The 26976-nt window shown below is 52.7% G+C and overlaps 1 protein-coding gene across 1 annotated transcript in view; it reads right to left on the bottom strand.

The window, feature by feature from the left end:
* The window catches only part of CLCN1 (chloride voltage-gated channel 1), a 1282884-nt gene that overhangs the window by 235861 nt on the left and 1020047 nt on the right, over positions 1-26976 (bottom strand). The window contains exon 18 of the mRNA XM_069650302.1: positions 15554-15647. Coding sequence (XP_069506403.1) covers positions 15554-15647 — 94 coding nt within the window. The remainder of the gene's footprint in view (positions 1-15553; positions 15648-26976) is intronic.

Consider the following 26976-nt stretch of genomic DNA (forward strand, 5'->3'; position numbering starts at 1 on the left):
CTGCCTGGATACTGGTGCACCAAGCTTGATCTTTGATGATTTCGTCGGGGCTGGTTGGCAGGGTGGTGAGATCTTTGAAGATGGAGAACAGCGCTTTGGACTTAGAGTTGGCTTTAGCGATACAGAGGTTGATGTCATTGGATTTGGCAAGGAAAATATCTTTTTTGTATTGCTTAGGGATTCTTTTAAATTCTTCATCGGTGGAGCCACAGGGTTTTGACTGCCTATTGGTTAGGGCTGCATGTTTGCTTGAGCAGAGGACTAGTAGGTCATCCGTAAACCATGAGTTAGTACTCATGGATTTCTTTTCTTTTTTTGCTTCAATCAGAGCTATGGCATTGATAGCTATAGTGAGGGTCAGAGAGTAGATGTCAGCAAGAGTGTTGGGGTGTGTAGCGACGGGAGGTTTTAGTTCCTTAACATCTAGGAGGGGGCAGAGGTTGCTTGCTATGAGTTTTTTGGAGCTTCTGGACATGTTTGGGGCTGCATAGGTTAGAGGTTGTTTGTGGGCTTAGTGGGGATGGAGAATTGCATGAAGTTGTGGTCCATCCTGAGGTAAACCAGGTTGGAGGTAATGGTGGAAGAACAGTTATGGTCTGCTACCCAATCAAGGGTGCGGCCTGGGGTGGGGTGATTGATTTTTTGAATGAAGCCAAGGTCCTGAGATCCCTGGCAAGGGCTGTGGCTGCCTTATCCTTGGGGTCGGAGAGACTGAGATTGAGGTTGCAGAGTACGATAGATTTAGTAGAGTTTTTTAGGTTATTGCTTAGGACATGGAGGAGGTGCCTTTGGAAGTCGGGGGCTGAGCCGGGCGGACTGTAAATGACGTGTATATTTATGGAGCAGTTTGCAGATACGGATAGCTTGGCTGAGAGGAGGTCAGAGTTGCCTTCCCAGGTGTGGTTGCATAGTCTGACTGGGAGCTCATCCCTGGTTATGAGGGCAACACCTCCACCTTTTCGAGAGCTTTCTGTCCTGGTGGAGGATAGAGTAGCCCTGTGGGAGAACGAGCAAGATGGAAGGGCCGGAGGCATCTTTAAGCCAGGATTCTTTGATGACCAGTGCATTTAGGTCATGAGTAGAAATGAGGTCATTGATCTCAAGAGCATGAGCTGGGAGAGATCTGGCATTGATGAGGGTGCATTTGAGGGTGTGGGTAGGTGTGGGCTTTCTGGGATGAGAAGGGCGGGTGGGGGAGTTAGTGGGGTGGGGGGGTGGCTGAGGATGTGGAAAGGTGAGTGTGACTGGTAAGGGTGGACCTGAGCGTTGGCAGGTTGTGTGTGAATGCGCTGTGGCGTGGTCTGGCATGCTAGAGCTAGCTTGCAAGGTTTGTGTTTGGCCGTGTATAGGAGGAGTATATAAGTGGCTTTAGTGCGTGAGCCTAACTTAAGATTTCTACTTGCTAATGGGATGGGAGGCTGAGGTGAGGCAGGGGCTCTGTGCGTACTCTTAGCCTTAAATTCCTAGTTTTGTCGTGTGTGGTGCGGTCAGGGGTGGTGGAGAGGGTACTCATGGAAAGGGAGTTCATGGTGGTGGTGTGGGATGGCCAGGTGGGCTTATGTGAAGAGAGTGTAGGGATGTGTGTATACAAGGTATTATGTATAGTTGGGTCAGAGGGCAGGAGAGCGGCTAGCGTGAAGGCTATGGTAATGAGCGGGAGTCGTGAAGGTGCTGTGAGGGAGGTGTCCTGAAGTGTGTATAAGAGGGGTGATCGGAAAGGTGATGATAGATACATTGATCTGTGTGGTGTACACTGCCTTGCGGGCATAGTGGTGTGGTGCAGTATTTAGGATACAGGTGGGCTGGACGCAGCCTACATTATCAGGGCACACATGCGTTGGATGCAGTAATCGGAATATGAAGCACAGGTGCTGGATGCAGCTTTCGGTGATGCGGGCACAATGGTCTAAGGTGCAGAGGTCAACAGACCTAGCAATGTGGTCTAAATGCATTGTGGGTATATTACTGCGGCCCACCCCCGGGGTGCAGAGAAATACAGCAAAGACGGATAATATCCTAATTATTGGTAAGAGCATCCGACAGGCCAGACGTGTCCCTAAACCAAGTTTCCATCATGCAAAGGAATTCCGGATGCAACTCAGCAAGAAAAACATAACATGAAGTAGAATGTGTGACTAATGAGCACACATTGACTGAAAGACATTTGTAGAAGTCCACTACCTGAGTAGTAACAGATGGATTAATATCGGGACTTATTTCAAAGGCAGAGGGCAGCACAGTATCTGCTGGTGCCAGTCACAGTATCTCATCATGTTACAGCACGATGGGGCAAGGAGTCTTACAGCAATGACGAGTCCATGGCCCGTCCTGCGTAAGCATGAGCACAGAAAGGCTTAACCTTGGTGCAACTTCGCCGTGTAAGGCATGAGCTTGCTGTGCCCGTCCGCTGCGCTTCCGGACTCCACCATCTCCATTCTGTGAGAAACCTGAGGGCATTCTCACTCCTACTCCCCCTGGATCTTCTTCTCAGGTGGCCAAGGAAAGGCCATCACATTTGGATCCTGACCCTGCAGATGGTTATGCGAGGGGGGTCAACTGTGTGGAGGGTCCTTGTAGATCAGGAGTGGGGCACCCTCAGGCAAGGCATGGTATGCCCCTTTCTCTATTGAAGACCAACCTAACCCTCCCACAGCCTTTATAGGCTTTTGTACAACATCGCCCCTCACTTTCCCACACTTTACCTATGACATTACTGGGACGAGGAAGAGGCGACTGGAAGACATGAACACTAGTAACTCCTTTCACCACACTAGTACTGGGACGAGGAAGATGCCTGCAAAGTACTGTGAAGGTCAGGCATGTTCCTTTAACTATGGTCAGGCAAGTCCAATTGGGAGCTTACACCTGCACCTGTCAATTGGTTGCAGGTGTATAAAAGGAGACCAAAGGAGCAACAAGGAGAGCCACAGGGAGGCCTGTGTGGGAGAGGTCAGCAGGAGACCCTTTCCATGAGGAGGCAGACGTGGTGGGACCTGAGAGGAAGCCCAGACGCCGGCAGAGGTCCCAGAAGACCTGTGGAGCCCAGAGCAAAGTTGGCATTTGACTGCCAAAGGTGTTGGAGCCTCATGATCGGGAGAAAGCAACTGGAGTTGCTGGAAGAAAGAAGAAAGGACACCGTCTGCATCTGGGAAAGATGAGCGGCACTGCTGGCGTGTGCGAGTAGCACCCAGAGTGCGAGCGGGGCTCGCAGTGACCAGCCGGCCAGCTTGCAAAGCAGAGAAGAAGTAGCAGAACTGCCGGAGAGGAACACTGAGGATCGGTGAGTGCAAAGGAATGGCACTCGAAGCCGGGGCACTCCTAAGGGCCCCACGTGATTAACAAAGTGCTGTACGAAGCATATTGAATACTGAACTGAAAGAAACCTGAAGCAAAGTTAAATTACATATTAAATGCTGAACTGAATGAAAACTGGTAGCAAAGATAAATCACGCACCTTGAATACCGAGCTGAGTGAAACCTTGTGGGCAAAGCTGTTAGCTGATGAAAGTCAAAAGGGGAGGTGCCCATTTGAAAAAAAACGACAGAAAAGAGCGCGTGAAAGAATGCGACAGAAAGGTGGGAAATCAATAAGACGACCACAAAGTGACCTTTATGAATGGAGACAGTGTGGCAAGGCCAAAGATTGGCATAAGACGTACAGCACATTATGGCAAAGCCAAGAGGCTGACCAGGAGAAGCCAGGAGAGTGTGAAACTGCACATAAAGCCAAGAGGCTGACCAGGAAAAGCCAAGTGAGCATCAAGCTGCACATAAAGCCAAGAGGCCGACCAGGAGAAGCCAGGAGAGCGTGAAGCTGCACATAAAGCCAAGAGGCCGACCAGGAGAAGCCAGGAGAGCGTGAAGGTGCACATAAAGCCAAGAGGCCGACCAGGAGAAGCCAGGACAGTGTGAAGGTGCACATAAAGCCAAGAGGCCGATTAGGAGAAGCCAGGAGAGCGTGAAGCTGCACATAAAGCCAAGAGGCTGACCAGGAGAAGCCAGGAGGGCGTGAAGCTGCACATAAAGCCAAGAGGCCGACCAGGAGAAGCCAGGAGAGCGTGAAGCTGCACATAAAGCCAAGAGGCCGAGTAGGAGAAGCCAGGAGAGCGTGAAGCTGCACATAAAGCCAAGAGGCCGACCAGGAGAAGCCAGGAGAGCGTGAAGCTGCACATAAAGCCAAGAGGCCGACCAGGAGAGGCCAGGAGAGCGTGAAGCTGCACATAAAGCCAAGAGGCCGACCAGGAGAAGCCAGGAGAGCGTGAAGCTGCACACAAAGCCAAGAGGCCGACCAGGAGAAGCCAGGAGAGCGTGAAGCTGCACACAAAGCCAAGAGGCCGACCAGGAGAAGCCAGGATAGCGTGAAGCTGCACATAAAGCCAAGAGGCCGACCAGCAGAAGCCAGGAGAGCGTGAAGCTGAACATAAAGCCAAGAGGCCGACCAGGAGAAGCCAGGAGAGCGTGAAGCTGCACATAAAGCCAAGAGGCCGAGTAGGAGAAGCCAGGAGAGCGTGAAGCTGCACATAAAGCCAAGAGGCCGACTAGGAGAAGCCAGGAGAGCGTGAAGCTGCACATAAAGCCAAGAGGCCGACTAGGAGAAGCCAGGAGAGCGTGAAGCTGCACATAAAGCCAAGAGGCCGACCAAGAGAGGCCAGGAGAGCGTGAAGCTGCACATAAAGCCAAGAGGCCGACTAGGAGAGGCCAGGAGAGCGTGAAGCTGCACATAAAGCCAAGAGGCCGACCAGGAGAAGCCAGGAGAGCGTGAAGCTGCACACAAAGCCAAGAGGCCGACCAGGAGAAGCCAGGAGAGCGTGAAGCTGCACATAAAGCCAAGAGGCCGACCAGGAGAAGCCAGGAGAGCGTGAAGCTGCACATAAAGCCAAGAGGCCGACCAGGAGAAGCCAGGAGAGCGTGAAGCTGCACATAAAGCCAAGAGGCCGACCAGGAGAAGCCAGGAGAGCGTGAAGCTGCACATAAAGCCAAGAGGCCGACCAGGAGAAGCCAGGAGAGCGTGAAGCTGCACATAAAGCCAAGAGGCCGACCAGGAGAAGCCAGGAGAGCGTGAAGCTGCACATAAAACCAAGAGGCCGGCCAGGAGAAGCCAGGAGAGCGTGAAGCTGCACATAAAGCCAAGAGGTCGACTAGGAGAAACCAGGAGAGCGTGAAGCTGCACATAAAGTCAAGAGGCCGACCAGGAGAAGCCAGGAGAGCGTGAAGCTGCACATAAAGCCAAGAAGTCGACTAGGAGAAACCAGGAGAGCGTGAAGCTGCACATAAAGCCAAGAGGCCGACCAGGAGAAGCCAGGAGAGCGTGAAGCTGCACATAAAGCCAAGAGGCCGACCAGGGGAAGCCAGGAGAGCGTGAAGCTGCACATAAAGCCAAGAGGCCGACAAGGGGAAGCCAGGAGAGTGTGAAGCTGCACATAAAGCCAAGAGGCTGACCAGGAGAAGCTATTGTGAATCTGTACACAGGGGAAATTGCAGAAGAACCTGTGTGGGCTGAAGAGTCTAGGGTTCCTGGTTGTGTGACCTGTGATGGGTGGACCGTGTGGTCTGATAACTGCGTCTAGACAAGGGAACTCTCAATTGTGAAACACACCAAGAAGGAGCACTGTAAGTGAACTATTGATGCAATCCAGATGGAGGGTCAAGTTCACCTGGAGTTGTGTTGAACTTTGAAAACCGGAGACAAGTAAAAGTTGCTACATTGAATTCTTGGGGACGGGAACCTTGAGACTTCATGAACTTTAATGCTGTCTTGAGGGTGGAGCCTCAAGACCCTTTTCTTTTGAACTGTGTTGCCTTGAACTAGGGGAAAGGAACCCCAAGGATTATGTGGACATGTATTGCTTTGAACTTGAAAAATGTAATCTTGAGACTTTTGTGGAACGTTCTTGAACTTGGGGAAGGGGAGCTGATAAGGAAGCAAAGAGCTGGAAGAAGCTCAGAAATTTGTGTTAATCAACATTTCTTTTATTGTGGACATCCCAACACATTGTTTAGCTTTAGTTGTGAGGGCAAGGAAAGGTTTTGGAAACAGACAGACTTTCAGGTTGGACTCTTTGACTCAGACTTTCCTTAGTTTCGTTCAGGTAGGGAAATACCACCTTAGGATAGGGCAAGTTAGGACTTCTACCATCCTGACATTTGAGTCAATACATCATTTCTGTTTGAACTTAGAATCTGTTGTCTGTGTCTTGCGGTCAGGCACGTTGGTGGGTGCTGTTGGTGGATCAGGATAGAGGGCTAGTGTAGGAGACTCGATGAGTGCTGCGAAGGCTTCATGAAGGAGAACACTGACAACAGATTTCAAATTCAAACAATCCATATATATTAACTTGTCAGGATGGAAAAAGTCTAACTTGCCCTATACTAAGGTGGGACTTCCCTACCTAATTAAAACAAAGGAAAGTCTCAGTCAAAGAGTTCAACTGTCTGTGTCCAAAACCTATGCCTGCCCCCACAGCTATAACTATACAACGTGTAGGGATGTTAGTTCAACACAAAGTCCTGAGTTTCTTCCCGCTTGCAGCTCTTTTTCAGCTCCGCTTCCCCAAGTATAAAACAGTTCAACAAAGTAAAGTCTCAAAATCCCCTTATTTAGAATTAGAATGCAAAAAGCCTCTTCAGGCCTCTGGGTTTCCTTCCCCAAGCTCCAAATCACACAAAATGACCTTGAAATGAAGGCGTCTAATTAGGACACAGAGTTCCCTTCCTCAAGTTCCACAACACAATTTTCAAAGGAAACACAAAATGTCTGTGTCTTCCACAGTTTGGTTGATGTGGTTTTTAAATGCACTGTTCAAATGATTGTGTAGTTTTCCCACATGTTGAAATTGTCTAAATGATTGGCCCTCATTACAACCCAGGCGGTAAGTGTTTAACGGCGCCGTAAAGAGCCTCGGCGCCGTTAAGCACTTACCGCCTGATTACAAGGTCCCTTAGCGGGATGGTGACTTTAACGCCTGCTTTTTGCAGGCGTTAAAAACCAACCCGCTAAGGGACCTTGGCGATAATTACGGCAACCGTAATTTACGGTGCCGTAATTATCGCCTTCTCCATTCCCATTATGTCCTATAGGGCAAAAATGGGAATGGGGAAGGGGCCATTGGTGAATGGGGAATTACCGCCCCACTCACCTTGTAATGGGGCGGTAATTCCGCCATCCACCATGGCGGAATCGTAACCTTAGCGGCATGGACCATGGTGCTAATAGCACCATGGTCCTCCGCCAAGGTTGTAATGAGGGCCATTGTGTAGTTTTCCCATAGGTTGAAATTGTCTTTGTGTATCTGGCTCCAGTATCCTTTGTCTGCCTGTTCTTGTCACCATTTGGTTTCATTTGGGGGTTCTAGAAGTTAATATTACAATTTCTAGGTGTTATGAATCTTCCTTATATGTAGAACTTAAATCCATGGGAAAAACATCAACTCCTTTAAAACCCTCCCTTAAGTGTAAAGCCTCTCAATCACCCAATCAGATTGGATTATCTAATAAAAGAACAAACAAAAACATTATGGACTTCAAGTCCCATAATGCTCTTAGTACTGAGAAGAGGGAGAGTGGCTCAGTGTTAGTAAAGTGTTACGAGCGGTCTAGTTGTTTTAATGACACACACCTGAGTGGGACCTTTGAACATTTAAAGGACTTTCAGGTGAAAATGCGGGAGAAGCAGCAGCTGATGTTGGCATTGAGGCGGCAGCACAATGTTGTCTAAGAGATGTGGCGGAGGTTGGGAAACCATGTAGACGACGCGCAGCAGGAAGCGGGGCTGAAGGAAACCACGCTGTGAGGGACGAAGATCCCTAAACGCTGTGAGATGCTCCGGTGTTGAAACTGCATTGGAGAGTGTGCACAGCTGCGAGAGCTCTGTTGAAGGTCAGCACACAACGGCGGCAGACCAACAGGAACAGTCCGAAGCAGAAGAGGCCCCGAAGAGACCAGCAACAACACCAGCGAGTCAGAAGGAGAAGCTAAGTCATACCACTGAAGCACTGAGTTGGCCTGAAGCAGATTACCCCGGGGCGCTCCAAAGAAGCCCGCTAGGTGAGGAAAAGCATTTTGAATGTAAATCATTGAATTAAGGCGAACTGGGCGCAACTCTCATATTGTGGGATCCCACATAGAGGAACATTACAACTGCATTGCCAAGGCCAAAGAAAAGTGATAACAAGGCAAACTTGGGGCAACTCTGCTAATGAGGGATTCCATATAGGGGAACACGTTAACCTGCATTGCCAAAGCCAAAGAAGATTGAGACTTAGGCAGACTCGGCATAACTCTCCTAGGGTAGGATTCGAAATAGGGAAACATTGTAACCCACATTGCCAAAGCCAAAGAAGACTGATATATAGACAAAATGGGCTCAGCTGTCCTAAAAAAGGATACCAATTAGGAGACTATTGTAACCCTCATTGTCAAGTCAACAGCCGAGTGATGTCACCAAGTCAAATTGGGTACAACTCTACCAGGAAGAGATGCCAAGTGGGAGACTATTGTAACCAGCATTACCAGCAGCCAAAAGATCATAACACGAGAATACCAAGGTTAGAGGAGCGAAGACCTCCTTATGTAAGAGACCAAGGGGGAGAGAATTGTAACCTGCATTGCCTACAGCCAAACGACTGTGTCAATCACTCTATTGTGGAAAATCAGTTTGTGAAGAAATGTAACACATTCTGTTAAGAGCCAAAAGACTATCAAGAGAAGCAGCTGTTGGTTCAAATCTCCACATGTGTGGTTCTAGTGTAGAGAGTTTGGAACAAGCCTTACCACAAATTGTAGTAGTGGGAGTTTGATCCTGGCAGGCAAGTAAACCGGGAAAGGGACCAATTGTAGTTAGTCATGGCAGGCGAGTATAGCAGGAAGAGGAAGATGATTTAAAATACCGTGGTTGTGGTAAAAAGGATGTGGTGGAGAAGGAAGTATTCACTGTCGCCTTCTTTTCATGAACTGTTGCATTTCAGATAAGTAGTTGTTGAACCATCCTGACCAAAGTGTTTATCTTAAAAGAAGAAGTATAATATGCTAACCAGTGTTTGGCCTATGGAGAAAGTAACACTTCTACTTGATGTATACATTTATGCTTGGAAGAAAAGACTTCTGGTTTACCAATCAGAAGGTGTTTGGAAGAAAAGACTTTTGTTTTACCGTGGAAACATGAATAATTGCTTTGAATTGTGAGCCAGCCTGTGAAAGAGAGACATTCACTGTACCAACGGAACAGCTATATTGAATGCAAAAGACCTGGTGTGCTACATTGGACGGAATATTATTATTGTATAAAACTTTCTTGAAACTGAACTTTACACCAGATATTTCTGAATTGATCCAGGGGAACGGGATCCAAACATGGTCACAAGAATTCATGTTTACAACTTTTGAGTTTGAATTGATATATTGTTTTGTGGACGTTAAGGCAACCGATGAACCTTGTAGGCGTTTGTTGTGTTGGTTAGTGTGAGGGTCCGATACTTTTTGGACACTTGGTCATTTTTCTTTAGCCTTAGTTTGTTAGGCAGGGACCTCCTTGTTATGTTAGGGAAAAATAGGTGCTTGTCTGAACGATTTATATTTAATAAAATGGCTTTATATGAAAAAACTATACCTCTGTGTTCGTCTCGCATTTCTGACCCCCACAGGTGGCTGAATGGGCCCACCATGGCCCAAGTTAGTGAATCCAGGGATCCGAAGACCACCCTTCCAGTGTCCCTTCTCAAATGCAGCATACACTCACAAGACCTACAAACCCCAGAAACCAGATCGCATTTCCACTTGTCCTTTTTCAATGACTCGGGAGAGCCCAAGTACACCATAGCCAGAATCAAAAACAATAGCATAGAGAAGGTCGCATCTCCAACTGACCCAGGTCAATTGACCCATGCAGGAAGAGTCACAACTCAGGTCGCACGGGTGCAGGCCATCCAGATAAGGCCAGCCCAGGGGGAGGGATCCTGCTACTATAAAAGGTGGAGCCCTCAGTCAAAGAGAAGTGGTGGTCGGAGAAGGAGCTGGAAGATGCTGCCTGGAGGAGATGGGAGATCGGAGCAACTGTGGAGAGTAGATGCTGTGGGAGAGACTGGAGGAGCTGGAAGATGCCCGCTGGAGGAGATGGGAGATCAGAGCAACTGTGGAGAGTAGATGCTGTGGGAGAGACTGGAGGAGCTGGAAGATGCCGGCTGGAGGAGATGGGAGATCAGAGCAACTGTGGAGAGTAGATGCTGTGGGAGAGACTGGAGGAGCTGGAAGATGCCGGCTGGAGGAGATGGGAGATCAGAGCAACTGTGGAGTGGATGCTGCAGGAGTGACTGGAGGAGCTGGAAGATGCCGCCTGGAGAAGATGGGAGATCTGAGCAACTGTGGAGAGTAGATGCTGCGGGAGAGAATGGAGGAGCTGGATGAGGCCACCTGGAGTAGATGGGAGATCAGAGCAACTGTGGAGACTAGATGCTGCGGGAGAGACTGGAGGAGCCGGAAGATGACACCTGGAGAAGATGGGAGATCAGAGCAACTGTGGAGAGTAGATGCTGCGGGAGAGACTGGAGGAGCCGGAAGATGACGCCTGGAGAAGATGGGAGATCAGAGCAACTGTGGAGAGTAGATGCTGAAGGAGTGACTGGAGAAGCCGGAAGATGGCGCCTGGAGGAGATGGGAGATCAGAGCAACTGTGGAGAGTAGATGCTGCGGGAGAGACTGGACGAGCCAGAAGATGACGCCTGGAGAAGATGGGAGATCAGAGCAACTGTGGAGAGTAGATGCTGAAAGAGTGACTGGAGAAGCCGGAAGATGGCGCCTGGAGGAGATGGGAGATCTGAGCAACTGTGGAGAGTAGATGCTGTGGGAGAGACTGGAGGAGCTGGAAGATGCCGCCTGGAGGAGATGGGAGATCAGAGCAACTGTGGAGAGTAGATGTTGCAGGAGTGACTGGAGGAGCCCGAAGATGACGCATGGAGAAGATGGGAGATCAGAGAAACTGTGAAGAGTAGATGCTGCGGGAGAGACTGGAGGAGCCGGAAGATGCCGCCTGGAGGAGATGGGAGATCAGAGCAAGTTTGGAGACTAGATGCTGTGGGAGAGACTGGAGGAGCCGGAAGATGCCGCCTGGAGAAGATGGGAGATCAGAGCAACTGTGGAGATTAGATGCTGCAGGAGTGACTGGAGGAGCCTGAAGATGACGCATGGAGAAGATGGGAGATCAGAGAAACTGTGAAGAGTAGATGCTGCGTGAGAGACTGGAGGAGCCGGAAGATGCCGCCTGGAGGAGATGGGAGATCAGAGCAACTGTGGAGACTAGATGCTGTGGGGGAGACTGGAGGAGCCGGAAGATGCCGCATGGAGAAGATGGGAGATCGGAGCAACTGTGGAGAGTAGATGCTGCGGGAGAGACTGGAGGAGCCAGAAGATGACACATAGAGAAGATGGGAGATCAGAGCAACTGTGGAGAGTAGATGCTGCGGGAGAGACTGGAGGAGCTGGAAGTTGCCGCCTGGAGAAGATGGGAGATCAGAGCAACTGTGGAGACTAGATGCTGCAGGAGTGACTGGAGGAGCCGGAAGATGCCGCCTGGAGGAGATGGGAGATCAGAGCAACTGTGGAGACTAGATGCTGTGGGAGAGACTGGAGGAGCCAGAAGATGCGGCCTGGAGAAGATGGGAGATCAGAGCAACTGTGGAGAGTAGATGCTGCAGGAGTGACTGGAGGAGCCCGAAGATGACGCATGGAGAAGATGGGAGATCAGAGCAACTGTGGAGAGTAGATGCTATGGGAGAGACTGGAGGAGCTGGAAGATGCCGCCTGGAGGAGATGGGAGATCAGAGCAACTGTGGAGACTAGATGCTGTGGGAGAGACTGGAGGAGCTGGAAGATGCCGCCTGGAGAAGATGGGCGATCAGAGCAACTGTGGAGAGTAGATGCTGGAGGAGAGACTGGAGGAGCTGGAAGTTGCCGCCTGGAGAAGATGGGCGATCAGAGCAACTGTGGAGACTAGATGCTGCAGGAGTGACTGGAGGAGCCGGAAGATGCCGCCTGGAGAAGGTGGGAGATCAGAGCAACTGTGGAGACTAGATCCTGCGGGAGAGACTGGAGGAGCCGGAAGATGCCGCCTGGAGGAGATGGGAGATCAGAGCAACTGTGGAGACTAGATCCTGTGGGAGAGACTGGAGGAGCCGGAAGATGCCACCTGGAGGAGATGGGAGATCAGAGCAACTGTGGAGACTAGATGCTGTGGGAGAGACTGAAGGAGCCGGAAGATGCCGCCTGGAGAAGATGGGAGATCAGAGCAACTGTGGAGAGTAGATGCTGTGGGAGAGACTGGAGGAGCCGGAAGATGACGCATGGAGAAGATGGGAGATCAGAGCAACTGTGGAGACTAGATGCTGTGGGAGAGACTGGAGGAGCCGGAAGATGCCGCCTGGAGAAGATGGGAGATCAGAGCAACTGTGGAGAGTAGATGCTGTGGGAGAGACTGGAGGAGCCGGAAGATGCCGCCTGGAGAAGATGGGAGATCAGAGCAACTGTGGAGAGTAGATGCTGCGGGAGAGACTGGAGGAGCCAGAAGATGACGCATGGAGAAGATGGGAAATCAGAGCAACTGTGGAGAGTAGATGCTGTGGGAGAGACTGGAGGGCCGGAAGATGCCGCATGGAGGAGATGGGAGATCAGAGCAACTGTGGAGACTAGATGCTGTGGGAGAGACTGCAGGATCTGGATGAGGCCACCTGGAGTAGATGGGAGATCAGAGCAACTGTGGAGTGTATGCTGGAGGAGAGACTGGAGGAGCTGGAAGACTAGAGTGGTGATGCTCCAAGAGATACCCTGGGACTCTGAGGTGAGATTACTGAAGATACCCAGGTATTCTTAGGGGGGTAAAGAATATACCCAGGGATTTGAGGAAGAAGGGTTCCTCCCGAGATTGGAGGAGCAGGGGTCACACAAAGATTTAGGATTGCAGAGGTCAATCCAAGAATTTGGAGTGAAAAGAGGGCACTCTGAGATTTGAGGGTGCAGTGATCACCCCTAGGTTTGGGGTACGGAATTGCCCCCAGAAAGATCCAAGAAGAGAAAGAAACTAGAGGAGCTTGAATTCTTGGCTGGAGGGGAGGAGACTCCGCTAGAGGAAGATGGAAAATCAAGAAGGCTATAGTACAGGAGGTGGAGGCTTAGCTAGAACACGAGGACAGGTCAGAAGCTGGAGGAGAAGAGGAGAGAAGAGTTTGGCTAAGGAAAGTTGACCACTTTACAGAGCCCCTTAGGAGATTCAAGGAAAGGGGTCAGAGGTCCTGGTGGATTGTGGAGGTGGTTCGGAGACCAGGAACCAGCATTCAGAAGAGAAAGGAAAGCACTGAGGAGCATAAATGAGTGGAAGGAGGATTATGAGATCGGATCAAGAAGGAGACCAGGGATTGGAGACTGATGAATGCAAGGAAGCTTTAGTGCAGGTGCGCACACCGTGGGAGGCAGAGATGATATAGGAGATGAACTAAAACATGAAGGAGTGAGGAAGGAAGACACTCCACCAGTGGAGGTGGAGGTAGATTTGGGAGGGCTACATGTTCATTATGAGCAGAAGGACAGTGCGAAACCATGAGCTACAAATACGTATGACGTTCCAGCGGACGTAAGGCACGGAAGTGAGTGAAGGTCCCAGACAGTGCAGTCCCACTGAGGGGACCGTGTGATGGGGTCTGTGTTGTGCTGCAGGAGGAAGGGATTTGGAACATTTCATTCTGGGCACACTGAGTGGATTTTGTGTGTGTTTGTGTGTGAGGATCTGTCAATTGTCTGCAATGTTGTCAATTTCCCTCTATACATGCAGAAACTCCACCTCCCCCCTCTAAACATGAATGCCCCTCAGTTGGAATAACATCAATCTTTCCAAGAGTCAAAAGAGCAATCACACCTGTTCCAGCCTTGTCCGATTTCTGCAATCACTCCTTTGCTACTGAAACCTTCCCCTCCCCTCTTAAGCACTCCCTTGTGAACCCCCTTCTGAAGAAACCCTAGGCCGATCCTTCCTCTCTGACTAACTATCGCCCTACCTCCATCACACCTTTCCTGGGCAAACTCCTGGAAAAGCTGTCCATCTCACAGCTTACTTTCCACACTGAATCTGTTGGTTGCCTCCACGACCACCAGTTTGGCTTCAGAGATGCTAGAAGCATGGAATCTGCTCTCCTGTACACCCGTGAAGACTTGCTCTCCAATCTTGACTCTAATCTCCCTTCTGTCCTCATTCTCCACGATCTATCCTCTGCTTTTGACACGGTCAACCATGCCATCCTGCTCAATCGGCTCCGCAAGAACCTCCTTTCTCCCTGACCAACCGTCCCGGGTCCAAGTAGGGTCCTTCCTCTCTTCTATATCTCTCTCTACTTTTGGTGTTCCCCAGGGGCCGAACCTCTCTCCCTGGCTCTTCAACCACTACCTGGCACCTCTTGCCCACTGCATCGCTACTTTCTGCTCCAATTTTTAATGTTATGCAGATGACACACTGCTCTGTTTCAGGCTCCCCTCAGCCACCTCTGCTTCTTCTCTCATACCAGACTGTCTGGCCTCAATTCAGGAATGGTGTGCCACCAATGATCTCTACATTCATTGCAGTTAGACTGAGATCCTCCTCATTGGGACACCCGCTCCCTCCTTTCCTCTCTCTCTCTGGCCGCCCACTCTGGGCCCTCTTCCTGCTCCTTCCTGTGAGGCTAAGAACCTTGGTGTCATCTTTGACACCACACTCTCCTTCTCTCCTCACATCTCTGACATCTCTAGGAAGTCACACTACCAGCTGCACCTCCTCAGATGTCTTACTCCTTTCCTCTCCTTCCCCCAGAAGCTCACTGCCTCCAGAGCTCTAGTCCTCTCTAGGCTGGACTACTGCAACAGCCTCTTTCTAAATCTTCCTGCCTCTACTCTTCGACCTCTACAACTTATCCAGAACAAAACTGCGCGACTTGTCCTTGGTCTCAAGCCCAGGGATCGTATCTCTCCAGATCCGCTCTTCCTTTGTGCTTGTGATTTCTCTCTTCCTCTCCCCTGCTGATGCACCTGACTGCTCCGCGCACTGGTCACCTGGTCACCCTCTGAGCTCCGGCCCCAGGCTCCTGTATGTCCAGTTGCCCGTGCACTGCCTTCATGCTCCCCCCGCCCTTAAGGGTCTGTATCTGCACCCCTACAGTTCCTTCTCTCTGCACTTGTGAGCCACCCTCTGGCTGCACTTGTGAGTTAGCAGCACTTCCTCCTTCCCCTCCCCCCTGGCACTCCGCCCTTTCTCTCTACCATGCACTTGCGCGATCTGAATGACACCTCTTGCTTCTTCTGTTTATTTGTGCATTTACATCATTCGGCAGGTTTGTGACCCTACACTGTCCAATCGCTCTATAAATACACTGAAGATGTGTAACAAACATGAACATCGTATTTAAGCAGATTTCTTTGGAAAACATCCTGACTGAATCGTGCTTCACAATTGTAGAATGACTTTACGTGCTCCCAGAGGGCCCCTGCACACCCCCCTCCCCCACACCAATGCTCACCGAGGGTCCCTCGCCAGGCGCTCCCTTACCTGGGGGGTCTGTGTTCACCGGCGGATCCACAGGTTTGTGAGAAATTAAAGGACCGTTGGGTTCATCCGGCCTGCGAGGGGGGGTCGCTGGAGCCTTTGGAAAGAAGGAGGGGGAGATTTAGAAACAGAGCAAGAATTGGGTATTATAGTTATTAGCAAATAGTACTTTATCTGCAGTTATAAGATGAACTTTCAGATGCAGCGCCCCCAGGTTCCTTCTCTTCCTCCCTCCCTCCTCTCTTGCTCTCTCTCACTCACTCTTCTCGCCACCTTCGTCTTTCGAGTCCTGTCTCCCTCTCATACCTTTTCTCTTTGATTCTCCTTTTCACTCTCTTCTCCTTTCTCACCCAACAAACTTTATTGCTCTCTCTTTCTCTCTCTTTCTCTCTCTCTCTCTCACTCTCTTTCTCTCTTTCTCTCTCTTTCTCTCTCTCTCTTTCTCTCTCTCTTTCTCTTTCTCTCTCTCTTTCACTCTCGTTCTCTCTCTCTCTTTCTCTCTTTCTCTCTTTCTCTCTTTCTCTCTCTCTCTTTCTCTCTTTCTCTCTCTCTCTCTCTCTCTATCCCTCTCTCTCTCTCTCTCTGCCTCTTTCTCTCTCTCTCCTTTCTCCCCCTCTCTCTCTTTCTCTCTTTCTCTTTTTCTCTCTCTCTTTCTCTCGTTCTCTCTCTCTTTCTCTCTCTCTTTCTCTCATTCTCTCTCTCTTTCTCTCTCTCTCCTCTCTCTCCTTTCTCCCCCCACCCTCTCTCTCTCTCCCCTATCCCTCGTGCATTCTCACACCTCCCCAGCTCCCTTTGTGTGTCTCACTCTGTGTCTCGCTCTCTTTAATGGTCTCTATATATACCCCCTCCCCACGCCCCCTGTTTGCCTATTCCTTTCTTTTGTTCGTCCGTCTCTTTTTGCTCGATGTCTCTTTTAGGGCCGGAATCCATTGTTGGGGCTTACTATTTCCAGGCCATGAGTCTTCTGCACCTTTTGCGAGTGTGCTTTACAGATAGTGCTGTTGCTGTTCTACGGAAGCCCTTCTCTATCTGCAACTCTGTTGCCCCGGGTCGAGAGATGGGAGGCAGCTGTTGGCAGCTGGACATCTAATTTTTAGCTAAAGAAATTAGTAGTTGTGTTACCTTGTTTGTAGCCAAGGTCTCTATATAGAGTCACCATTTGGCCACTAGCGCAACGTTAAAGCCCAGCAGCCACCCTGCTGCCATGCGCTTAACTGAAGGTCCCAGCCTCCCCGTGCTGCAAGAGGCTCCCTCTGACCTGCGTGCTGCAGTTCCCAGCCTCCCCGTGCTGCAGTTCCCAGCCTCCCCGTGCGGCAAGAGGCTTCCCTCTGGCCTGTGTGCTGCGGCGCCCAGCCTCCCCGTGCTGCAAGAGGCTTCCCTCTGCCCTGTGTGCTGCGGCTCCCAGCCTCCCTGTGCTGCAAGAGGCTTCCCTCTGGCCTGCATGCCACGGCTCCCAGCCTCCCCTCCCCGTGCTGCAAGAGGCTTCCCTCTGGCCTGCGTGCTGCAGTTCCCAGCCTCCCGTGATGCAGTTCCCAGCCTCCCCGTGCGGCAAGAGGCTTCCCTCTGGCCTGCGTGCTGCGCTGCCCAGCCTCCCTGTGCTGCAAGAGGCTTCCCTCTGGCCTGTGTGCTGCGGCTCCCAGCCTCCCTGTGCTGCAAGAGGTTTCCCTCTGGCCTGCATGCCACGGCTCCCAGCCTCCTCGTGCGGCAAGAGGCTTCCCTCTGCAGCTCCCAGCCTCCCTGTGCTGCAAGAGGCTTCCCTCTGGCCTGAGTGCTGCAGCTCCCAGCCTCCCCATGCGGCAAGAGGCTTCCCTCTGGCCTGCGTGCCACGGCTCCCAGCCTCCGTGTGCTGCAAGAGGCTTCCCTCTGGCCTGAGTGCTGCAGCTCCCAGCCTCCCTGTGCTGCAAGAGGCTTCCTTCTGGCCTGCGTGCTGCAGCTCCCAGCCTCCACGTGCGGCAAGAGGCTCCCCTCTGGTCTGCGTGCCACAGCTCCCAGCCTCCCCGTGCTGCAAGAGGATTCCCTCTGGCCTGCGTGCTGCAGCTCTCAGCCTCCCTGTGCTGGAAGAGGCTTCCCTCTGGCCTGCGCGCCATGGCTCCCAGCCTCCCCGTGCTGCAATAGGCTTCCCTCTGGCCTGCGTGCCGCAACTCCCAGCCTCCCATGTGCTACAAAAGGCCCGTGCTGGAAGAGGCTTCATTCTGGCCTATGTGTCAGAGCTCCCAGCCTCCCCGTGCTGCAAGAGGCCCCGTGCTGTAAGAGGTTTCCCTCTGGCCAGCGTGCCGCGGCTCCCAGCCTCCCCATGCTGCAAGAGGTGTCCCTCTGGCCTGCGTGTCACAACTCCCAGCCTCCCCGGTGCTGCAAGAGGCTTCCCTCTGGCCTGCGTGCCGTGGCTCCCATCCTCCCTGTGCTGCAAGGGGGCCCCATGCTGTAAGAGGCTTCCCTCTGACCTGCGTGCCGGAGCTCCCAGCCTCCCTGTGCTGCAAGAGGCCCCGTGCTGTAAGAGGTTTCCCTCTGGTCAGCGTGCCGCAGCTCCCAGCCTCCCTGTGCTGCAAAAGGCTTCCCTCTGGCCTGCATACCGCTGCTCCCAGCTGCATTGGGAGCTCCCAGCCTTCCAGTGCTGCAAGAGGCCCTGTGCTGCAAGACGCTTCCCTCTGGCCTGCGTGCTGTGGCTCCCATCATCCCCGTGCTGCAAGAGGCTTCCCTCTGGCCTGCGTGCCGCGGCTCCCAGCCTCCCTGTGCTGCAAGAGGCTTCCCTCTGGCCTGAGTGCTGCAGCTCCCAGCCTCCCCGTGCTGCAAGAGGCTTCCCTCTGGCCTGAGTGCTGCAGCTCCCAGCCTCCACGTGCGGCAAGAGGCTTCCCTCTGGCCTGCGTGCCGCGGCTCCCAGCCTCCCTGTACTGCAAGAGGCTTCCCTCTGGCCTGCGTGCCGCAACTCCCAGCCTCCCGTGTGCTACAAAAGGCCCGTGCTGGAAGAGGCTTCCTTCTGGCCTGCGTGCTGCAGCTCTCAGCCTCCCTGTGCTGGAAGAGGCCTCTGGCCTGCTTGCCAGAGCTCCCAGCCTCCCCGTGCTGCAAGAGGCTTCCCTCTGGCCTGAGTGCCGGAGCTCCCAGCCTCCCTGTGCTGCTAGAGGCCCCGTGCTGTAAGAGGTTTCCCTCGGGCCAGCGTGCTGCGGGTCCCAGCCTCCCCATACTGCAAGAGGTGTCCCTCTGGCCTGTGTGTCACAACTCCCGGCCTCCCCTGTGCTGCAAGAGACTTCCCTCTGGCCTGCGTGCTGCAGCTCCCAGCCTCCCTGTGCTGCAAGAGGCCCCGTGCTGTAAGAGGTTTCCCTCTGGCCAGCGTGCTGCGGCTCCCAGCCTCATTGGGAGCTCCCCGCCTTCCCGTGCTGCAAGAGGCCCTGTGCTGCAAGAGGCTTCCCTCTGGCCTGCGTGCTGCGACACCTATCGTCTGTGAGCGGCAAGAGGTTTCCCTCTGGCCTGCATGCTGCGGCTCCCAGCCTCCCTGTGCCGCAAGAGGCTTCCTTCTGGCCTGCGTGCTGCAGCTCTCAGCCTCCCTGTGCTGGAAGAGGCCTCTGGCCTGCTTGCCAGAGCTCCCAGCCTCCCCGTGCTGCAAGAGGCTTCCCTCTGGCCCGAGTGCCGGAGCTCCCAGCCTCCCTGTGCTGCTAGAGGCCCCGTGCTGTAAGAGGTTTCCCTCGGGCCAGCGTGCTGCGGGTCCCAGCCTCCCCATACTGCAAGAGGTGTCCCTCTGGCCTGTGTGTCACAACTCCCGGCCTCCCCTGTGCTGCAAGAGACTTCCCTCTGGCCTGCGTGCTGCAGCTCCCAGCCTCCCTGTGCTGCAAGAGGCCCCGTGCTGTAAGAGGTTTCCCTCTGGCCAGCGTGCTGCGGCTCCCAGCTGCATTGGGAGCTCCCCGCCTTCCCGTGCTGCAAGAGGCCCTGTGCTGCAAGAGGCTTCCCTCTGGCCTGCGTGCTGCGACACCTATCGTCTGTGAGCGGCAAGAGGTTTCCCTCTGGCCTGCATGCTGCGGCTCCCAGCCTCCCTGTGCCGCAAGAGGCTTCCCTATGGCTTGTGTACCGCAGCTCCCAGCATCCCTGTGCGTGCTGCAAGAGGGTTAACTCTGGCCTGCGTGCTGTGGCTCCCAGCCTCCCTGGGCTGCAAGAGGCTTCCCCCTGGCCTGAGTGCCGTGGCTCCTAGACTCCCTGTGCTGCAAAAGGCTTCCCTCTGGCCTGAGTGCCGTGGCTCAAGCCTCCCTGTGCTGCAAGAGGCTTCCCTCTGGCCTCTGTGCCGCGGCTCCCATTCTCCCTGTGCTGCAAGAGGCTTCCCTCTGGCCTGCGTGCTGGGGCACCCAGCCTTCGTGTGCTGCAAGAGCCTTCCCTCTGGCCTGTGCGCCGCAGCTCCCAGCCTCCCCTGTGCTGCAAAAGGCTTCCCTCTGGCCTGAGTGCCGTGGCTTCTAGCCTCCCTGTGCTGCAAAAGGCTTCCCTCTGGCCTGGTACAGTGGCTCCCAGCCGCACGGGGAGCTCCCAGCCTCCCTGTGCTGCCAGAGGCCCTGTGCTGCAAAGGCTTCCCTCTGGCCTGCATGCTGTGGCTCCCAGTCTCCCTGTGCTGCAAGAGGCTTCCCTCTGGCCTGCGTGCCACGGCTCCCAGCCTCCCCGTGCGGCAAGAGGCTTCCCACTGGCCTGCATGCTGCGGCTCCCAGCCTCCCTGTGCCGCAAGAGGCTTCCTGTGGCTTGTGTACCGCAGCTCCCAGCCTCCCTGTGCTGCAAGAGGCTTCCTTCTGGCCTGCGTGCTGCAGCTCCCAGCCTCCACGTGCGGCAAGAGGCTCCCCTCTGGCCTGCGTGCCACAGCTCCCAGCCTCCCCGTGCTGCAAGAGGATTCCCTCTGGCCTGTGTGCTGCGGCCCCCTGCCTCCCTGGGCTGCAAGAGGCTTCCCTCTGGCCTGTGTGCTGCGGCTCCCAGACTCCCTGTGCTGCAAGAGGCTTCCCCCTGGCCTGCGTGCCCAGGTTCCCAGCCTCCCCTGTGCTGCAAAAGGCTTCCCTCTGGCCTGTGTGCCGCGGCTCCCATCTTCCCTGTGCTGCAAGAGGCTTCCCTCTGGCCTGAGTGCTGCAGCTCCCAGCCTCCCTGTGCTGCAAGAGGCTTCCTTCTGGCCTGCGTGCTGCAGCTCCCAGCCTCCACGTGCGGCAAGAGGCTCCCCTCTGGCCTGCGTGCCACAGCTCCCAGCCTCCCCGTGCTGCAAGAGGATTCCCTCTGGCCTGTGTGCTGCGGCTCCCAGCCTCCCTGTGCTGCAAGAGGCTTCCCTCTGGCCTGCATGCCACGGCTCCCAGCCTCCCTGTGCTGCAAGAGGCTTCCCTCTGGCCTGCGTGCTGTAGCTCCCAGCCTCCCCGTGCGGCAAGAGGCTTCCCTCTGGCCTGCATGCCACGGCTCCCAGCCTCCCTGTGCTGGAAGAGGCTTCCTTCTGGCCTGCGTGCTGCAGCTCCCAGCCTCCACGTGCGGCAAGAGGCTCCCCTCTGGCCTGCGTGCCACAGCTCCCAGCCTCCCCGTGCTGCAAGAGGATTCCCTCTGGCCTGTGTGCTGCGGCTCCCAGCCTCCCTGTGCTGCAAGAGGCTTCCCTCTGGCCTGCATGCCACGGCTCCCAGCCTCCTTGTGCTGCAAGAGGCTTCCCTCTGGCCTGCGTGCTGTAGCTCCCAGCCTCCCCGTGCGGCAAGAGGCATCCCTATGGCTTGCGTGCTGCAGATCTCAGCCTTCCCGTGCGTGTGGCAAGAGGCTTGCCTCTGGCCTGCATGCTGCAGCTCCCAGCCTCCCTGCAGCCTTTGGGGGGCTCCTGCAGCCCGGCTACCACCCATCCATGCAAATCTTGGAAATTAAATGTGCCTCTTCGGCCTTGTTACCCATAAGGGATCTATGGCTCTTTGAGACATTTTTCTCCCTTTTGTTTAAAGACAAAGTTGCTGAGTTGTAGTGGAATGACGGTACTGGAAGTGCACTGAGAGGCCCTGGTTGATAGGCTGTGTAGTGTGGGCTTCTCCTTGCTCTTGTTTCCTACCTCCTATACTATGGAATGACTTACAGACAGATTTGTTGTGGAAAAATGATTGGCCGTAGGCATTTATTTTCTACAGAAAATAACACAAACAAGAATCATGATAACAACATGTGTCTGTGCTTTTGGGCACACCATGTCCAGGGTTAGTGATGCCAGCCTTCTCCTTGGTCAGTCTCGGTTACCCTCGGGCATCCGTTCCTGGACACGTGCCGCCACACCTGAGTGGGCGTTGCCTCGGCCGCTCAGGTTCCCCCCAAAAGTACCCGTGTCTACGTCCCCTCTCCTCTAATGCCTTGAAATTAGTGTCTGCAAAATGCCCCATCCTATGTTCTATGTGGTATTATTGTTGACATGAAAATCTCTGTTTCCCTCAGCCTGAGATCCCTTTAGATCCCCTGTTAACCTTCCCTCTTTCCAGGCCATCCCCTGTTACAGTTTTCCGGTCTACTGGCTCCCTTATTCTACAGGCCCTTTAATATGCTATCGCATCTTTTTTATCTCCCTCTAGCCCCAACCCTTCAACTCATACTTTATTAGCGGGCTGAATGTTGGGTCTATTACCCCTGCTATTTCCGTGGTGTGTGTAGCTGCGTCTAGGTGTGCTGCCTCCAATTTTTTCCCTTTGGCAAAAAAGTCCCTTCCAAGGATTCACATTTTTTTATTGTTGACCCTTCCCTTCATTTTTTACACCCGTCTAAAAAATGTACATTCTGCACATGCTTTCTGCGTTGCTTACCTGTTTCGTAACATTTTTTTTTTTTTTTGGGCGTTCCAGCCCAGGTTTCCTTTGCCTTGCCCTGTTTCCTTTGCCTTGCCCTGTTTCCTTTGCCTTGCCCTGTTTCCTTTGCCTTGCCCTGTTTCCTTTGGCTTTACTTATTTCTCGGATATCTTCTTGTTGCCAACCTTCCCTTCTCCTCCAGTGGAACCCATGCCTTTACCGGTATGGGTGTTTATTTTCTTGTCATACCTGTGGCCATAAACTCCTTTTTCAGTCAACCTTATGGCTAACCTCTTCCTTAATTCCGGTGCTTATTCGTGGAACCCATGATTTTCCTGGTATGGGCGTTTATTTTCCTGCCATACCCGTGGCCGTATTTTCTTTTCCAATCCGCCTTTCTGGCTAACCTTTTCATTCTTTCCGGTGCTTCTACTTGGAACCCATGCCTTTCCCGGTATGGGCGTTCTTTCCCTCTGCCATACGCATGGCCATGTTTTCCTTTCCCAGCAGCCTTTATGGCTAACCTTTTCATTCCTTCCGGTGCTTATTCTTGGGACCCATGCTTTTTTTTTTTTTTTTTATTTTTTTGTTGGGATGGGCGTTATGTTCCTGCAATCCTGCAATACACGTGGCCATCTTTTCCTTTTCCAGTCGCCCTTTTATGGCTAACCTTTTCCTTCTTTCCGGTGCTTACTCTTGGGACCCATGCCTTTTCCGGTATGGGCGTTATTTTCCTGCCATACACGTGACCATCTTTACCTTTTCCAGCCAGCTTTTATGGCTAACCTTTTAATTCTTTCCGGTGCTTATTCTTGGGACCCATGCCTTTTCCGGTATGGGCGTTATTTTCCTGCCATGCCGGTGGCCATATTTTCCTTTCCCAGTCAGCCTTATGGCTAACCTTTTCATTCTTTCCGGTGCTTCTATGTGGAACCCATGCCTTTCCAGGTATGGGCGTTATTTTCCTCTGCCATATGCGTGGCCATATTTTCCTTCCCCTAGTCAGCCTTAATGGCTAACCTTTTCATTATTTCCAGTGCTTACTCGTGGAACCCATGCCTTCCCTGGTGTGGGCGTTTTCTGCCATACGGTTGCCTGCTGTTGCCTGTTGCCCCAGCGCCATCCTTTTCTTCCTGGTTGATAGGTGATTGCCATATGACTGTTCTTATTGAACACCTTGGAATTCCCCCTTTTCTGCCCTTCTGCTTATGCTCCATGCTCCCAGCTATGTTTTCCTGATATTTCCCCTGCCACTCCCTTGTGCCGTTGGTAGGTTACTTTGCTATTCTGCCGTCCTCTCTGTGTCCCCTCTGGACTGCCCCACAGGTTCCGTTCCCCTGACCTCAAATGGTTCCTAGTCGTTGTTCACGTATCCCCTGTTGTTGTCCCTGTCTTTGCTTCTGTCATTATTTTTCCATTCTTCCTGTTGCCCTCCTGAACTGTCCCCTTTATCTTTTAATCCGTTAAACATGTACCGATTAAAACTCTCCTCGTCCCACCCTCTGCCCGGGTAACCTATCATTTCCTTTTCATTCCCGCTCTTATTCCTTTCATGCATCCCCCTCCCAATGCTTTGTATACTTTCCAGACCCTTGTTGCTATGTTTACAATGCCACCCCATCCTCTGGGTATTGTTGCAATACCGTCGGTGCCGATTGAGGGCTGTGCCCCGGATCCCATGGGTCACCTTGTGGAAATGGACCTGCCCCTGCACTCTTGCCTGCCCGTTCTACGCCAGAGCCCTTAACTCTCTCCTTAACTATTACTCCTTTCCATTTTACCCATGCTTCCCAGGGATCCCACTGTTCCCCCCTGCTGCTCTCTACTTTGGTTGTGGAATTGGACCTGCCCCTGCACTCTTGGCTGCCCCTTCTCTTTGCGATGTGCTTCCAATCTTTCTTCTGTCCTGGTGGCAGTGCCCTCACCTGCCGCTGTCCTCCTCACTCAGCAAAGGCGACATTTTCCCTTGCCCTGTCCTCCTTCCGCAGAATGTCCAGTACCCCTTTCGCCCCAACCTTTTTCTGCCCCTTCTGCCCTGGTCTTCTTTCAAGTGCTCCCTTTCCCCATCCTCGCTACTCTCATCCTCGTCGGATGTTACTGCCGTTTGCTCGGCCCTGTGGTTTTTTCCCTCCTGAGTTCTGGGCGACTTACCCTGAACCGTGATGCATTCTTTCAACATTTTGACAATTTTTTCCCCAATGTTATTATCAATTTATTCCTTACCTTTTTTGTTGGTCTTCTTTTGCTTCGTCTTGGGCACCTCCGGCTGTTCCTGTGGCCCCTCTGCTACTTCCCTCGCCCGTTTCTGGCCTTGTGGTATTATTGCCTCATCTACGCTGCTGCTGGACTCCTTGCCCTTGCCTTCTCCTCCTTCTGCATCAGGTCCAGTACCCATTGTGCTCCACATTCCTTTTCTGCTTTTTTAGCCCATGCGCTGAATTCCTGCGCTCTTCTTGCGCTCTTCTTGCGCTCTTCTTGCGCTTGCTGCAGCCATTGCTTCAGCCATTGCTTCACACTCCTTTGCTCTGGGATCTTCCTCTCTATGTTGCTCTTCTTTTGTCTGATGCTCTTCTGAGGGCTGTTCCGACTGAGCTTTTTTGAGGTCTTGTCCTCTCCCACAGCAATTCTGTTTACTGCCACCCTAAAGCTGAGAGTGCCAATTCTGCATCACTCTCATGCTTGTAAAAAATGACCACCACAAAAACGACACACCTATCGTGGGCCCATATTCTTAGTAACTCTAAAGCTGTGAGTACCAATTCTGCATCAACCTCATGTTTCTGCGGAAATAATTCCAAAGTGACAAAAGTGGTCAAAAACACTAACGACACACCTATCGTGGGACCTGAACTCGGGTCGCCTGTGTTTTGAGTAGTAACCTTGCCGGCACCCAGATTTTGTCCTTTCCCTTTCTTGTACACGTTCGCTGTTAGCCGTGTGAATAATAACTTAGCATGTATATAGCGTGGCGTGCATTTATCGACCTCGGAAGCATGAAAGGCTGAGTTTGGCCCTGGCAGGATTCGAACCTGCATCAGCAGGCTTTGCACAGATGGCAAGGCCAGCACTCCACTCGTTGTGCTATTGGTCCGGGCAAAATCCTTATCGGGTTTTCCCGCTCTCCTTGTGTCCCCCGTGAGCCCCGCCTCCTGTTTTACGTTTGTGCTGAGCCGTAGCGGGAAAAATTAAATTTTTGTGCCCTCTCTGAGGCTTGAACTTATGACCTTTAGCTTATGAGACTGACGCACTGCTTGCTGCGCTACGAGGGCTCCGTGTTTGCAGTTCTGCCGATTCCCTGGTGTAATGTTCCGGACCTGCCTTCCTTTCTTGCTCGTGTGCGCGTTCTGTCTCCCGGTCTGTGCAGCTGCTCACCGCTTCAACCGACGCTCCCTTCGGCCGGCTGGTGCAGCCCTCCTCGGGCTCCTTGCTCCTGCCCTCTATGATTCTCGCTTCCCGGTAGGCTTCTAGGTCCTGGTCCTGCCGCTCCTGTCAAGCCAGTGCCACGCCACACGGGCTCCTTTGCCCAGGTCCCAAGACGCCTACCCGTACGAGGTGAGCGTCTTGCCTGTCCTTTGGCCATACTTATACCCCCTCTGTCCTTTTGTTATTCTCCTGGGGCCGGGCCCTGCCCAGCCCCCCTGCAGGTTTCCCCTCACACCTTGCCTGTTGTTAGGGGCTGTTGCCTGGCAACGCTGGGGCAGTGGCGCCAACTGGCTGCCCCTCCCCATGTTTCTTTGCGCCATCTCGCCCCCACCCCGCGCCTAACCCCCCAGGCCCTCTATCGGGCCGTACTTTGCACGGCCCGGAGCCTGGGGCACACAGGTCGTTTCAGCCTTACACACATTGTATGCAATGTTTCATTGTGCTATTTAATCTTTCAGTGAGGCCATTACCATGCATGTGATATAGGTTTACTGTAGATGAACAATGATGCTCTGTAAATTGGATGTTGTTGTCACCTATAAGCGTCACCTATAAGCTGCCCTGATAAGAAGCACAGAAAAGCAACACACGATAGTAAACTTAGTGGGAACCTCATCATTTAGAGTAATGTTTATAACAAGTTGAGTACTCCAAACGATATGGAAGCGCATGCAGGATCCTACAAAATATAACGCCAACCTTCCTCAGGACCATTTTGGTCGCTCTTTGGAGGATATGAGAGCAACATCAGTAACTCCTAAAGAAAAGTGACAGGATAAGTGTCCCTGAACTGCTCACCACAGACATGAGGATATGAGAGCAACATCAGTAACTCCTAAAGAAAAGTGACAGGATAAGTGTCCCTGAACTGCTCACCACAGACATGAGGATATGAGAGCAACATCAGTAACTCCTAAAGAAAAGTGACAGCATAAGTGTCCCTGAACTGCTCACCACAGACATGAGGATATGAGAGCAACATCAGTAACTCCTAAAGACAAGTGACAGGATAAGTGTCCCTGAACTGCTCACCACAGACATGAGGATATGAGAGCAACATCAGTAACTCCTAAAGACAAGTGACAGGATAAGTGTCCCTGAACTGCTCACCACAGACATGAGGATATGAGAGCAACATCAGTAACTCCTAAAGACAAGTGACAGGATAAGTGTCCCTGAACTGCTCACCACAGACATGAGGATATGAGAGCAACATCAGTAACTCCTAAAGACAAGTGACAGGATAAGTGTCCCTGAACTGCT

This window comes from Ambystoma mexicanum, chromosome 3p (assembly GCF_040938575.1).
Source record: "Ambystoma mexicanum isolate Mex_15411 chromosome 3p, UKY_AmexF1_1, whole genome shotgun sequence".
Classification (NCBI taxonomy): domain Eukaryota; kingdom Metazoa; phylum Chordata; class Amphibia; order Caudata; family Ambystomatidae; genus Ambystoma; species Ambystoma mexicanum.